Genomic DNA, 15,673 nt, shown 5'->3' with positions numbered 1-15,673 from the left:
GGTCTGTCCTTCCTGTATCCCTTGTTCTTGTTCCCCTTCATGGACCTGGCCCACCATTCCTCCCCCGATCCTCCACCGTTCCACCTCCCTCCTGAATTCTTGTGTTGTGTTGTAACTATGTCGTGGAGCGTCTGGTAGCCGCTCCGTAGAGGGGGGGTTATGTCACAGTGTCTGGTTGTGTTTCGCTTGTTTGTCACTAGAGGTCCTCGTTCTCACGGTGTCTTTCACATTTGACTTCATTTCCCAGCATTCTGTCTGTCACTCATCAGTTCATTGCACTCAGCTGTTTCCCATCACCTTGTTAGATTGTGTGTGTATAAATACCCTGTCTGTTTTAGTATTTGTTACGGATTCCTTGTTATGTATCACACCACTTCGGATGTTTGTTCTTGCCTGTTTCTTGTTTTGTTTCTTGTGTTGGATTGCCTTTTGGATTTTGACCTTTGCTTGGACTGGATAATGATTTACGGATTTCCCTATTAAATACTGCATTTTTGGATCTACCCCTGTTTCCTGTGTGGATCGTGACATGTACAGGCAATTCAGCCGATTTAATTTGATTTGCATGTGAAATGCAAATCCTATCTGCAGTGTGGCCTTTCTGCAGTTATTTATGTTATTTCTTAGTTTTATTGATCCAAAATGTTTTTATACATTTTCTTCTATATCTTTGTGTGATGTTCTGTACATCGCGGCTTTAAAATGTTAAAGCCCCGCCCCCTCCCCAACACCACACACATGATTCGACTATTAGTCGACTATAGGCAGGACTTGACGAATCTGATTCGACTATGAAAATCCTTAGTCGGGGACACCCCTAGCTAAAACAATAAATAATGTTATAATTGTATGTATATAAATATATATTTTATAATTGTTCTGTCTCTCTCTCATATTTCTCTGATAATCCGCTCCGTAAACCTCCGTTCGCTCTCTCTCCTTCTCTCCATTCAACGCTGTTTGCGTCATATCCCTAACTATATAGTACCACCCCTTGCAAGGCTACAGATTCCTCTGATTTGCTAGATACGTCATGGTAACCTTCCTCTGACTGGATAAGAAAAATATTTCGCCATTGGCAATTTTTCCATTGGTTGTTGCTTGCGGAATCTGCCAAACAACATCGATTTCATTGGCCCTTTACATAGTGGTATTGCGCAACAAGGAAGTGTGTATATTTACAAGCCGGGTAAGTTATCACTGTTTTCAGCGGAATCTGAGGAAGACGGTAAAAAAGACCGCACCTCTCTATCATTAATAGTTTTTAAGATATTTACACATTTGTAAAAGTATGCCATTTTGGGCGGTACCACCCAATCCGTCCCCAGAGGGTTAATACTAGTTTTAAATAGACACGACACACACAAGTCAGATACATTTCTGCAGACTTTATTTCTTTGATAAACTCTCATTTCCAAATATAATTTCTTTACAAGGTAATCCCATACCATCTCAATCATCAAAGTAAAACCCCTAAAAACGAGTCTCAGGCGACAAAAGAATCTGTCTGACATTCACTACTGAAGTTACTAAACCTCTCAGTCCGAGTCCGAAAGGCCCTGAGAACCTTACAGTCGAATCCTCCTCTTCACTGAAGACTGGAGACTACGTCTATTCTTTTATTTTAAAAGACCCATCAAACCTTCTCCTCGGACTGATAGAGAAGTGTGCAGCGGACGAGCTGCATTACGATTGGTCGTTACAACCGTCTGAAGCTGTCCGAGGCTCGAGTTTGAGCTTGATGGGGTCTTTAGGAGACAGAAAACCATTAAGGCCGAGCTCCAGAGGAACCTGTGAAGAGCAAGAGAAGGTCAGTGTGAGCGAACGAATGAACGAACGTCCTCCTGTTACCAGACACCAACCCGTCTGCTCACCTGTGTCTCCGCACACACAGAGATGTCGAACCTCTGCAGGATCTCCACGATCGCCAGCTTCATGGTCACCTGAGCAAATCGCATCCCGATGCAGTTCCTGGGACCGAGGCCGAAGGGCATGTACATGTAGGGGTCAATCGTCTCCTTGTTTCCTTTAGTGAATCTGTTAATAAGGCAGGAAAGAGTCACGTTATATCATATCTAATGTATTTTATATGTAACTACTTCTTTCAGAATATTCAAAAGTAACGTTCCCATTATGTTTGAAGAATGGGACCTTTGCATAACCAAATAAAAAAAAAGTTAACTCATTTTTTTTAAACTGGACGTTAAAAGAATAATCTGTCACAGTCATCGTCTGCACCATTCTGTCTTCGTCTACACTACACTTCCCAGAGACCGTTCTGCCTGAGTCTCGCCCTGCCGAGATCCTTCTGCCTGAGTCTCGCACCGCCGAGACCGTTCTGCCTGAGTCTCGCACCGCCGAGACCGTTCTGCCTGAGTCTCGCACCGCCGAGACCGTTCTGCCTGAGTCTCGCACCGCCGAGACCGTTCTGCCTGAGTCTCGCACCGCCGAGACCGTTCTGCCTGAGTCTCGCCCCGCCGAGACCGTTCTGCCTGAGTCTCGCCCCGCCGAGACCGTTCTGCCTGAGTCTCGCCCCGCCGAGACCGTTCTGCCTGAGTCTCGCCCCGCCGAGACCGTTCTGCCTGAGTCTCGCCCCGCCGAGACCGTTCTGCCTGAGTCTCGCCCCGCCGAGATCCTTCTGCCTGAGTCTCGCACCGCCGAGACCGTTCTGCCTGAGTCTCGCCCCGCCGAGACCGTTCTGCCTGAGTCTCGTCCCGCCGAGACCGTTCTGCCTGAGTCTCGCACCGCCGAGACCGTTCTGCCTGAGTCTCGCACCGCCGAGACCGTTCTGCCTGAGTCTCGCACCGCCGAGACCGTTCTGCCTGAGTCTCGCACCGCCGAGACCGTTCTGCCTGAGTCTCGCACCGCCGAGACCGTTCTGCCTGAGTCTCGCCCCGCCGAGACCGTTCTGCCTGAGTCTCGTCCCGCCGAGACCGTTCTGCCTGAGTCTCGTCCCGCCGAGACCGTTCTGCCTGAGTCTCGTCCCGCCGAGACCGTTCTGCCTGAGTCTCGTCCCGCCGAGATCGTTCTGCCTGAGTCTCGTTCCGCCGAGACCGTTCTGCCTGAGTCTCGCCCCGCCGAGACCGTTCTGCCTTAGTCTCGCCCCGCCGAGACCGTTCTGCCTGAGTCTCGCCCCGCCGAGACCGTTCTGCCTGAGTCTCGCCCCGCCGAGACCGTTCTGCCTGAGTCTCGTCCCGCCGAGACCGTTCTGCCTGAGTCTCGCCCCGCCGAGACCGTTCTGCCTGAGTCTCGTCCCGCAGAGACCGTTCTGCCTGAGTCTCGTCCCGCAGAGACCGTTCTGCCTGAGTCTCGTCCCGCCGAGACCGTTCTGCCTGAGTCTCGCCCCGCCGAGACCGTTCTGCCTGAGTCTCGCCCCGCCGAGACCGTTCTGCCTGAGTCTCGTTCCGCCGAGACCGTTCTGCCTGAGTCTCGTCCCGCCGAGATCGTTCTGCCTGAGTCTCGTTCCGCCGAGATCGTTCTGCCTGAGTCTCGTTCCGCCGAGACCGTTCTGCCTGAGTCTCGCCCCGCCGAGACCGTTCTGCCTGAGTCTCGTCCCGCAGAGACCGTTCTGCCTGACTCTCGCCCCGCAGAGACCGTTCTGCCTGAGTCTCGTCCCGCAGAGACCGTTCTGCCTGAGTCTCGTTCCGCCGAGATCGTTCTGCCTGAGTCTCGTTCCGCCGAGACCGTTCTGCCTGAATCTCGCCCCGCCAAGACCGTTCTGCCTGAGTCTCGTCCCGCAGAGACCGTTCTGCCTGAATCTCGCCCCGCAGAGACCGTTCTGCCTGAGTCTCGCCCCGCAGAGACCGTTCTGCCTGAATCTCGCCCCGCCGAGACCGTTCTGCCTGAATCTCGCCCCGCCGAGACCGTTCTGCTTGAGTCTCGTCCTGCGCTCCACGTCAGCCCTGCCGAGCCTGCGCTCCACGTCAGCCCTGCCGAGCCTGCGCTCCAGGTCAGGGAGGGGGAGGGGGGGGCAATACGTCCTTGCCGTGGCCGTCCAAAGGCCCACGGCAGCCTGAAAAATCTTCTCCGCCATGGCCGCCCAAAGGGTCGTCTCCGCCCTGGCTTCCTGCACAGCCTGCTCTGCCCTGGAGGCCACGCCCTAATCAGCCTTCATGGCGCCCACACCCCCCCACCCCTTTTGATGTTTCACGGCGTGAGGTCACGCCTACTGGGAGGGGGGGAGTTATGTCACAGTCATCATCTGAACCATTCTGTCTTAGTCTACACTACACTTCCCAGAATACCTCGTGTCTTCACACCTGAACTCACTCCCTCATTACACACCTGTTCCTCGTCATCATCATTCGTGTCACCTGTTCTCACCTCGTTATTGTTAATTTGTATCTGTATTTAGTTTCCTTCTGTTCAGTTAGTCCTTGTCGGTTCTTGAGGATATGTTTATGTTTCGGTGTTTTGTGAGAATTAACCTTCTGCCAGTCATACCTGTATCTGTTTGGATTTGTTAGTAAATGTTTGAATTGGAGCCTTTGGACTTTGCCTCCTCTTCAGCCCGCACCACACCCGTGACATTATCTAAGTGCAGTTTGATTTTTTTTTTTATTACCTGATTGGTGGAGATTTATTTGGGTTTTATGGGTAATGTGGTTTCTCACCAGGATTCCCGCTGATAAACAATTTGTTGAAAAAATCATTTAAAATAATGTGGAATGATGGCTTCATCAAAAGCAGATATCATCGATGAACAAACTTGTAGCTCACAGTAAGGTCTGTCTTTAATGTTATCATTAAAATGAATTCCCTTATGGAGAAAATTAATGGGATTTTCACGTCCAGATTCAGACTGTTGCGCTCTATTGTAGCTAGTGGAGCTTGACTGTAGCTTAACCGGACTCGTATAATGAGTGAAACAGGAGAAACCCGTCCTGACCTCTCCGGTTTGAAGCTCTCGGGGTCACTCCAGTAATCCGGGTCTCTGTGGAGGGCGAAGGTCGGGATCATGACGACCATATCTTTAGGGATGATGATGCCATTGATTTCCACCGTTTTCTTGCAGACCCGTTCGAGTCGAGCTGCGACAGGGAACAGCCGGAGGGACTCGTTCAGCGCGGCGTCCAGATAGTCCATGTTCATGACGGCTTCGTAGTCCACCGGGGCCTTCAACACACAATCAATGTTTAAAGTCTCAAACTCATCACACTGATCCCAACGAGTGTTTCAATGGAGTACTACCTTATTTGGGAAGGTCTCGTCGATCTCCTCCTGCAGTTTCTTCATGGCCTCTGGGTTGGTTGCGAGATTGTAGAATAAGAACGACAGAGTGCTGCTGCTGGTCTCGTAACCGGCGAAAATGAAGATCATGGCCTGCGATAAGATCTCGTGGTCGCTCAGACCTGCACAGGACACGGTTTAAGGTACGTGTCTTCACATATGGAAGAAAGCTCTTTCTTCTGCTTTACCATCTGATATGCTTCACCTTTCTCGGTGTGTTCCTCGCCATGCTGAGTTTTCCCTGCCGTCTGAGAATCGACCATCAGCTGCAGGAAGTCAACTCTCTTCTGCAGGAATTGGGAAGAGTGGTTTAAAACATCATGACTATATAGTTGTTGCAAATTAGCTCAAAATAAATATTAAAAATCAATCATAACTTGTAATAATTAATTATGAATATTTGGATCAGTTAATATAATTAATTTAATGTAGTTAAATTAATATTACAATCAATAAACTTGTTTGTCCCATGAACAATTGTTTATTAATTCTAAGAAATGTTAATTTCCGGGGAAGGGAAATGTCTTACAGTACAGTACTACTAAGAGCCTGTAGTCAAAATCTAAATCGTAAAATAAACTTTGTTGCAAGCAGAGCATCATAACCAAATACGTATTGTGCACAAGTTTTAAACTAAAATCACAAACATAACTAATCTAGACACACACATACAATCACACAAAGTTGGGTAAAATGGGAAGTGACAGAATGAAACTGGGAGCGGGAAATGGATCTATGGAAAAGATCCATTTAACTATGAAAAGAACCATCAGCTTATTATTTTCAGAGCACCTCATTAAATGTATACTTGCATGGCCTTTGCAGAAAGTTCCTGAAGAAGGATTTTGATGGTCACCTGAGTCTCACTCGATTTCTTCTGCGTTGAATGAAAAAATGGTGATGAACTGGCATGGTTTGTTTGACTCCGTTCTGGTTGAAAGTTCTCTCTCTCTCTATGAGCACATGGCTGGAGCGCAGATTGTGGCCCTGGGCTGGAGAGGCCACGCAGAGCAACAAGGAGAAGGGAGGAAGTCGGAAGAGTTGATGGTTGGAGTTGCAATCGATTTCTTCTTCTGCAATGAATGAAGCAATTGTGCCAAACTCCTGATGTTGTCCTTGATTCTGTTATGGTTGAGAGAGCCCGCTCTCTCCTGAATGAGCACATGGTTGGTTGTGAGTCAAGGCCTGCTGCACGGGGGCCTGGTGCGGCCACGCAGAACAGCAACCCGAACGTACCGAGAAGGCCAAGCGAGGGAAGAGCTTGTGTAGAGGCCATTTAAAGCCTGAGAAACGCCCCACTTCTCAGGGTTGGCGCAACCAATAAGAAAGGGGGAATTTCCAAGCGGGGAACTCCTCTGTTGGGAGGATTTTTAACTCTGTCTCAAGTGTGGGCCTTGCCATTTGTGTCTATTTAGAGGCGATGTACACTAAAGTGTGAGTCATTAAATGAGGATTAATCAGACAGGTGACAAGATATAGGTGGGGTTACATTAACTAGTATTTCTCTCATAAAGCATGCATAAAATAAATATAAATGCAAGAGACAGTATACGAAACATATAATTATCACACACAATGTCCTGGGATACATGTTAATTTATAGATCAGTTAGTCTATAATTTAATGCAGGAAAGTCTGTTTTAAAGGGATACTCCACTTTTTTTGGAAATAGGCTTATTTTACAACTCCCCCAGAGTTAAACTGTTGAGTTTTACCGTTTTTGAATACATTCAGCCGATCTCCGGTTCTGGCGGTACCACTTTTAGCATAGCTTAGCATACATCATTGAAGTGGACAAGACCATTAGCATTTCTAAAAAAAAAAATGACCAAAGAGTTTCGATATTTTTCTCATTCCTGCGTAATAATCAAGAAACTTTACTGCCGTACCATGAGTGGCCACCTTCCGTCAACACAACGGAACTATTTTCAGGCGCTGCGTCATATCATTACGCCTGCTGCACTCATGGTACGGCAGTAAAGTTTCTTGATTATAACGCAGGAATGAGAGTATAGTTCCTAGCCATATCAGCCTAGAAAATCGCAACTTTACATTTTCCGTCGGTCTTAGTGCACGATGTAACTACAGAAGAGTCAAGGTTTAAATAGGAAAAATATCGAAACTCTTTGGTCATTTTTTTTTTTTTTGAAATGCTAATGGTCTTGTCCACTTCAATGATGTATGCTAAGCTATGCTAAAAGTGGTACCGCCAGAACCGGAGATCGGCTGAATGGATTCAAAAACGGTAAAACTCAACAGTTTAACTCTGGGGGAGTTGTAAAATGAGCCTATTTCCAAAAAAAGTGGAGTATCCCTTAAAGGGCTGTAGGTCTTTCCTATGGCCTCTGTCTTATCACATGACCACATTTTTCAGACCAATAAAACCATGTTATCTGATTGTCGCCCTGGTGACTGAGGCCTTTTCTGCTCTCTTGTCTCTTTTGGGGGGATATTTCATTCCTAAGAGTGGGCTTTAAAGCTTATTTTTTTAATGTAACAAATTGTTATGTGTCTGATTGTCTCAGTTGTTACATTGTTCAGGTTAAGTGTTTGTTGTACCTTCTTGTGGTCGTTGGCCACTCTTTCAGACTTGATCTTCTGTAAGGCAGCGTAGAAGAAATCAGTCACAGATGACGGGAAAAAGCCGAACTCCATTTTTTCCAGGATGGGGATGGTGAAAGGAAACAAAGCTACAGAATAAATTGGAAACGGTGTTAACCGGCAAAGTTCTCTTATGAACAAACCTTCTTCCAGTAAAATTAGTAGAATGTTCGCTCAAAGTTATCTGTAGTTCTGTAAAGACTTTGTTCACAGAGTTTCCTACATTAGCTTTTGAAGTGTGTTTAACTGACAGGACTAGTTGAGTTCTTTACCGCTGATCAGGAACACAGGGCTCAGGAAGTCAAACTTCAGCATCTTCTTTATGTTGGTCACAAATGGATCTTTGGGGTTGTTGAGGGAGTCGATGTCCACGCTGAACGCTGTGCTGGTCACCACATCCATACTGTACGCGCCGAAGAACCTGAACACATGAAGAGAAAAGAGAAAGCCATTATTATTCTCATCTGATAAACATACAGCCTATATACAGTGCTCTACATGTAGTGAATGTTTCCTGTGTCCGGGAGGTCCGAGAAGCGTTTGTGATATTATGCTATATGTCTCACTCTTTAATATCCAGGTTTTCTCCTCGTGTTGCTGATTTCCCCAGATTCTGAACTAGAATTTGAGAGTGTGTCTTCATGATGCCAAACATCTAGAGTGAGAAGCAGAAGTACATCATCATCATAACATCTTCATCACACACAGGTAATGTTTAATATTTATTATAAAGAGAATCAAACACACACACATCCTCAGCATGAATGATGCTGTAGTTCAGTTCAACTGAGTCATTCATCTCAAACTGAATTCTTGTTTGTTTGTCTTGTAGCGCAATATTACTGTCTTAATGTAACGCTTCAGATAAGCGATGTAATAAATACTGCTGTAACCCTTGTTTGCGTGAGAAATGATCCAGATAAAGACTCACGGACCTCCTTTAACCTCCCGCTGGTGAAGGAGGGCGAGAGGACGCTGCGGATTCTCCTCCAGTCGTCGTCTTCAACGAGGGACACGGCGTCGTACAGCTGCCCGTTCAGACGGAAGTTCTGCCCGATCAGAGGACAAATGTGGACACAATGAAGATAAAATGACGACACAAGTGTCACAGGTCGGGGTGAGCCCACCCCTAAACTGAAACACTGCCCCGAGGAGCAGACCGTGGAAACACATGAGGCAGACAAGAGGTTAAAATAAATAACAATGTTTCTTTATTGGATTATAAAAAGTCTTAAAAAGTTGGCTCCGTGGTTCTTCTTTCCTGGCGACAGTGGCTGAACAGCAGAGGATCAGTAACAGCGCTTAGCTTCATATCTCCGCCGGGATCCTTCACGCCGCTGGCTTGGTGGCATCCAGACTTTGTGAGGAATAAACATACCACAAGTTCTCTTCTTTCGCGGCTGCCTTTCTGTGCCTCTCTCCCTGTGTGTTCACTCTTTCTCGCCGTGTTCCCCCTCTCTTAAAAATGGCCTTTCTTTATACTCCACTTTGGAAGCATGTGCCCCAATCACCACTCCCACCACACCTGCCGCTCGTTCTCTTAATAATCACCCGGTGACACAAGCACAATCTCTGTCCTGAAAAAATTCTAATGATTAATAAAAAGAATTCATATTTATTACCTGAAGTACCTTTATATTTTACAGAGATAAAAGATGGAAGGAAAAACTATATTTCAATGAATCTGCATTCTCTCGTAAAACTTTTGCATCCCCAGAGAAACTTTGCGTTCTCTCACAAATCTTTTGCTTTCCCTGAGAAACTTTTGCGTTCTCTCACAAATCTTTTGCAATACCAGAGAAGCTTTTGTGTTCTCTTGCAAACTTTTTTTCCAAATAAACTTTACATTCTCTTACAAATTTTTTGCCTTCCCAGAGAAACTTTGCTTTCTCTCGCAAATCTTTTGGGTTCCCAGATAAACTTTGTGGTCCCTCTCAAATCGTTTGCATTCCCAAGAGAAACTTTGCGTTCCCCCACAAATCTTTTGCGTTCCCAGAGGAACTTTCATTCACTCACAAATCTTTTGCGTTCCCAAAGAAACTTTGCTTTCTCTCGCAAATCTTTTGCGTTCCCAATAGAAATTTCGTGTTCCCCCACAAATCTTATGTGTTCCCTGAGAAACTTTGCATTCTCTCAAAAACTTTTGCTTTCCCAAAAGAAACTTTGTAATCCCTCACAAATCTTTTGCATTCCCAGATAAACATTGCGTTCACTCACAAATCTTTTGCATTCCCAAAGAAACTTTGCATTCACTTGCAAATCTTTTGCGTTCCCAGAGAAACTTTACGTTCACTCACAAATCTTTTGCTTTACTAGAGAAAAACTGCGTTCCCTCACAATCTTTTGTATTCCCAGAGACTTTACGTTCTCTCACAGATCTTATGTGTTCCCAGAGGAACTTTGTGTTCTCTTGCAAATCATTTGCATTCCCTCACAAATCTTTCGCGTTCCCAAAAGAAACTTTGCGTTCCCTCACAAAACGTTTGCGTTCCCAAGAGAAACTTTGCGTTCTCTCACAATTTTTTGCGTTCCCAAGAGAAACTTTGTGTCCTCTCACAATAGCATTGAAATATCATTTTTCCTCCCATCTCTCTGACTTAACGAATAGCTGAAACATTCTAATACTGAACTGAACACACTTACAGACTGTTTACAATGACTTTAGCAGATTTTAAACACCGAATGTGAACACCGACTGAACGCAACTCGGCGCATTTGGGCATGATCAGTCTTAAGTATCAAATTACATTCATAATCGGCCTTACAGTCGTTAAGTTTGTCCCCGGCTTTAGGGCTCCGTAGTATTTCAAAACTATTTAATTTTAAAAATGAAGATGATGGTGATTTTACCCTTCTGTTGGTGAAGAGAGAGTAACATTCTTTAATCAGGATGGTTTTGATGATGGATTGATCCATGATGCACAGAACGGGCTGCCTCGCATCGTAGATACTGTGAGAAACACAAACAATTCAGAAAAAAACATTACATCATTCAGTTCATTATACCAGTACGAGTGATTCACTGTCATTATCATGGTCTCATTATGGTCGTCATCCTCGGCTCTTCATTACAGATCTTAATGTTGAACGTTTAATCATGTTTGTCATTTCATCTTAAACTGATGCCCACAGCGGAGTCACTTCTGTTTCAGATGTTCTGAAATAATTCTTTCAGATGATTCATTGAGATTGATCAGTGAAGTGTCATCCGTTAGTCTCACACTCACCCCCAGACTCGTCCATACTTCTTGAAACACTCGAGATCGAATTTATGAAACCCCTGAAAGCACAGCAGTATTCACATTTAGACACGTTCAGAAGAGTTATAAGTTAAACACTGAGAGAAGAAGACTATAGTATCATCCGTGTGTTTGACACAGACAGGTTCACGTTAGATTCACATAGATCATTAACAAACCTGTAATGGACTGACTTGTTTTAAAATAAACTCACCTCTCTATATCTCAGTATCGTTCCGAAGAACGGGATGGGTTTGGGACCTGCTATTCCCAACTTCTTGAACTGACTGTGAGGCCAGTATCCATATCTGGAAAGGACATCAAAACTATTTAAATCAAAACAATCCCAGTTGACAAAAATATGTTCTGTGAATGTTTTGCTAATGTTCTTATTACATTATGAAAATGTTGTTTCTGAATTTTCTCTGAACGTTCAAAACTTTTTTTTTCTTGGTTATATGAACCTTATGGAAACATTCCATATTTATCATTTGGCAAACATTATGGGAATGTTTCTTTTATATGTTTGTTCATAACTTTGAGAGAACCTTAACTGAAAGTTTCCTGTAAGCTGTGATTTTAGACTGATCTTATGACACATACAGCATTAGATATTTGAAATGGTAAAACTGTTAGACCTTCAGACAGAAGAATATCACCTGATACATAGACTGCATCTCTACATATGAGTCAAATGAGGTACTTATTGGCTAATTTTTATTAAGATTGTAGAACTAGAACTAATTATTCAGTTTAGTAGAGTCATGAATCACTTACAATACCAGAAGCGCCACAAACAGCATGAGCAGAGCCCATGTTTCAGCTGAGAAGAACAGACCGTAGCTCATGGTTCCTGATCCTGGGACGCTCAGACTAGAAACACACGGAGAGGAGCAGGAGCTTTATTCTTCTCTTGGATTACACATTAACCAATGCAGAACACGTAAACACGAAGAACCTCTGCACACACTGACAAACACACGGCTAACCACTGACCAAACAACTGCAATAGTTTCTAATGATTAGACCAAAAACCTCTGCACGTAGTGCATTTATACTGCACTTATGCATTTATATAGTGCTTTCACAGACCCAATGGCCACCAAAGCGCTTAACATTTTGTCTCACATTCACTCACTCATTCATACACCGACGGCGGTGTCAGCCATGCAAGGCGCCATCCAGCTCGTCGGGAGCAGCTGGGGTTAGGTGATCATGGACACCTTGACACCTGGTCAGGTAGGTGGAACCGGGGATTGAACCACCAACCTTCCAGTTTGTAGACAATCTACATGAACCACTGAGCCACTGCCGCCCCATAAACACGTAGAATACTGTCTAACACTTGATGGCTGCTCTGTCAAGGACTCGTCGTCGGTTAGGAATCTTTGTGTGTGTGTGCTCTTTGATACCAATCTTTCATTTGAAAGTCACGTTTCTAGCATCTGTAAAACCGCATTCTTCCATCTTAAAAATATATCTAAATTGCAACATATGCTTTTAATGAAAAATGTGGAACAGTTAGTTCATGCGTTCATGACCTCAAGACTAGACTATTGTAATGCTCTACTGGGTGGTTGCCCTGCACGCTTAATAAACAAACTCCAGCTAGTTCAAAACGCTGCAGCTCGAGTTCTTACCAGAACCAGGAAGTATGACCATATTAGCCCGGCTCTGTCAACACTGCATTGGCTGCCTATTAAACATCGTACACATTTTAAAATATTACTGATTACTTACAAAGCACTAAATGGTTTAGCTCCGCAGTACTTGAGCGAGCTCTTAATGCATTATAGTCCTTCACGTCTATTGCGATCTCAAAGTTCTGGCCAGTTGGTAATACCTAGAATATCTAAATCAACTGCAGGCGGGAGATCCTTTTCCTATTTAGCACCAAAACTTTGAAACAATCTTCCTACCATTGTCCGGGAAGCAGACACACTCTGTCAGTTCAAATCTAGACTAAAAAAAACATCTCTTTAACCTGGCATACACATAGAACATTATACATTCCTATTATTCAAATCAGTCAAATGATTATTAGGCTGCATAAATTAGGTCAGTCGGAAGCGGGAACACTTCCTTTTGTAAGGCCTGCCCAATCGGTCCAACGACAGTTTCCGATAAGCGGGTGAAGGTTTACTGCGTGTTACTGTCATTTCCGCGTGGCAAAGTAATTTGATTCCAATTTGCTTTTATCACGACATCTAGTTTGGAATGTAAAGTATTGTATGATAATTGTTAACATTAAACCATATATATTTTTGAGTGAAATTTGGTGATCTCAGTATGAGAGAGAGAAAGATTAGCGGAAGAGGGAAAGAGATCTAGATTAGGATGATACTGATCATCCTATTGAGACTTGCGTCTCGAATGGTGATGCTAATTTCACAATAGGGCGTTCAAATTTTAATTTCTTTTGTTGCCCTCTCTTCCAGTTCTTCCAGTTTTTCCAGTCTTACACTATAACACCCGATGTACTCGTTACATCATAAGAATAATGGCATCTACGCAAATGTTAGTATTTCTGTTTATTCTATGGTTTGCTATAATGATGTAATCAGCCGGATCCGGGATGTATCCAGATCAGATGGAGGACCTGCGCCTAGACACGACCACAACGCATGATGTAATCAGCCGGATCCGGGCCGTATCCAGATCAGATGGAGGACCTGCGCCTAGACACGACCACAACGCATGATGTAATCAGCCGGATCCGGGCCGTATCCAGATCAGATGGAGGACCTGCACCTAGACACGACCACAACGCATGATGTAATCAGCCGGATTCGGGCCGTATCCAGATCAGATGGAGGACCTGCGCCTAGACACGACCACAACACATGATGTAATCAGCCGAATCCGGGCCGTATCTAGATCAGATGGATGATGTAGTCAGCCGGATCCGGGCCGTATCCAGATCAGATGGAGGACCTGCGCCTAGACACGACCACAACACATGATGTAGTCAGCCGGATCCGGGCCGTATCCAGATCAGATGGAGGACCTGCGCCTAGACACGACCACAACGCATGATGTAATCAGCCGGATCCGGGCCGTATCTAGATCAGATGGAGGACCTGCGCCTAGACACGACCACAACACATGATGTAATCAGCCGAATCCGGGCCGTATCTAGATCAGATGGAGGACCTGCGCCTAGACACGACCACAACACATGATGTAATCAGCCGAATCCGGGCCGTATCTAGATCAGATGGAGGACCTGCGCCTAGACACGACCACAACGCATGATGTAATCAGCCGGATCCGGGCCGTATCCAGATCAGATGGAGGACCTGCGCCTAGACACGACCACAACGCATGATGTAGTCAGCCGGATCCGGGCCGTATCCAGATCAGATGGAGGACCTGCGCCTAGACATGACCACAACGCATGATGTAATCAGCCGGATTCGGGCCGTATCCAGATCAGATGGAGGACCTGCGCCTAGACACAACCACAACGCATGATGTTATCAGCTGAATCCGGGCCGTATCTAGATCAGATGGAGGACCTGCGCCTAGACACGACCACAACGCATGATGTAGTCAGCCGGATCCGGGCCGTATCCAGATCAGATGGAGGACCTGCGCCTAGACACGACCACAACACATGATGTAATCAGCTGAATCCGGGCCGTATCTAGATCAGATGGAGGACCTGCGCCTAGACACGACCACAACGCATGATGTAGTCAGCCGGATCCGGGCCGTATCCAGATCAGATGGAGGACCTGCGCCTACACACGACCACAACACATGATGTAGTCAGCCGGATCCGGGCCGTATCCAGATCAGATGGAGGACCTGCGCCTAGACACGACCACAACGCATGATGTAATCAGCCGGATTCGGGCCGTATCCAGATCAGATGGAGGACCTGCGCCTAGACACGACCACAACGCATGATGTAATCAGCCGGATTCGGGCCGTATCCAGATCAGATGGATGATGTAGTCAGCCGGATCCGGGCCGTATCCAGATCAGATGGAGGACCTGCGCCTAGACACGACCACAACGCATGATGTAATCAGCCGAATCCGGGCCGTATCTAGATCAGATGGATGATGTAGTCAGCCGGATCCGGGCCGTATCCAGATCAGATGGAGGACCTGCGCCTAGACACGACCACAACGCATGATGTAGTCAGCCGGATCCGGGCCGTATCCAGATCAGATGGAGAACCTGCGCCTAGACATGACCACAACACATGATGCAATCAGCTGGATCCGGGCCGTATCCAGATCAGATGGAGGACCTGCTCCTAGACACGACCACAAGGCATGATGTAATCAGCCGAATCCGGGCCGTATCTAGATCAGATGGATGATGTAGTCAGCCGGATCCGGGCCGTATCCAGATCAGATGGAGGACCTGCACCTAGACACGACCACAACGCATGATGTAGTCAGCCGGATCCGGGCCGTATCCAGATCAGATGGAGGACCTGCGCCTAGACACGACCACAACACATGATGCAATCAGCCGGATCCGGGCTGTATCCAGATCAGATGGAGGACCTGCGCCTAGACACGACCACAACACATGATGCAATCAGCCGGATCCGGGCCGTATCCAGATCAGATGGAGGACCTGCGCCT

At 46.0% G+C, this 15,673-nt stretch overlaps 1 protein-coding gene across 1 annotated transcript; it reads right to left on the bottom strand.

Annotated features, from left to right (window-relative positions):
• Positions 1-1,578: 1,578 nt before the first annotated feature.
• On the bottom strand, positions 1,579-11,996 carry LOC130088313 (cytochrome P450 3A30-like). Its single transcript, XM_056255032.1, has 13 exons — positions 11,847-11,996; positions 11,284-11,377; positions 11,058-11,110; positions 10,681-10,780; positions 8,766-8,879; positions 8,397-8,485; positions 8,103-8,251; positions 7,789-7,919; positions 5,435-5,516; positions 5,191-5,351; positions 4,889-5,115; positions 1,875-2,037; positions 1,579-1,791 (listed from the first exon to the last, which is right to left on the bottom strand). The coding sequence occupies exons 1-13, from the start codon at positions 11,915-11,917 to the stop codon at positions 1,687-1,689; spliced, it is 1,539 nt and encodes a 512-aa protein (XP_056111007.1). The 5' UTR covers positions 11,918-11,996; the 3' UTR covers positions 1,579-1,686.
• Positions 11,997-15,673: the final 3,677 nt, after the last annotated feature.

The sequence above is a fragment of the Rhinichthys klamathensis genome, unplaced genomic scaffold (assembly GCF_029890125.1).
Source record: "Rhinichthys klamathensis goyatoka isolate OS25496 unplaced genomic scaffold, OSU_Roscu_1.1 h1tg000116l_1, whole genome shotgun sequence".
In the NCBI taxonomy this organism is placed as follows: domain Eukaryota; kingdom Metazoa; phylum Chordata; class Actinopteri; order Cypriniformes; family Leuciscidae; genus Rhinichthys; species Rhinichthys klamathensis.
Note: the sequence above shows the minus strand (reverse complement) of the source record. Positions and strands in the feature narration are given on the sequence as shown.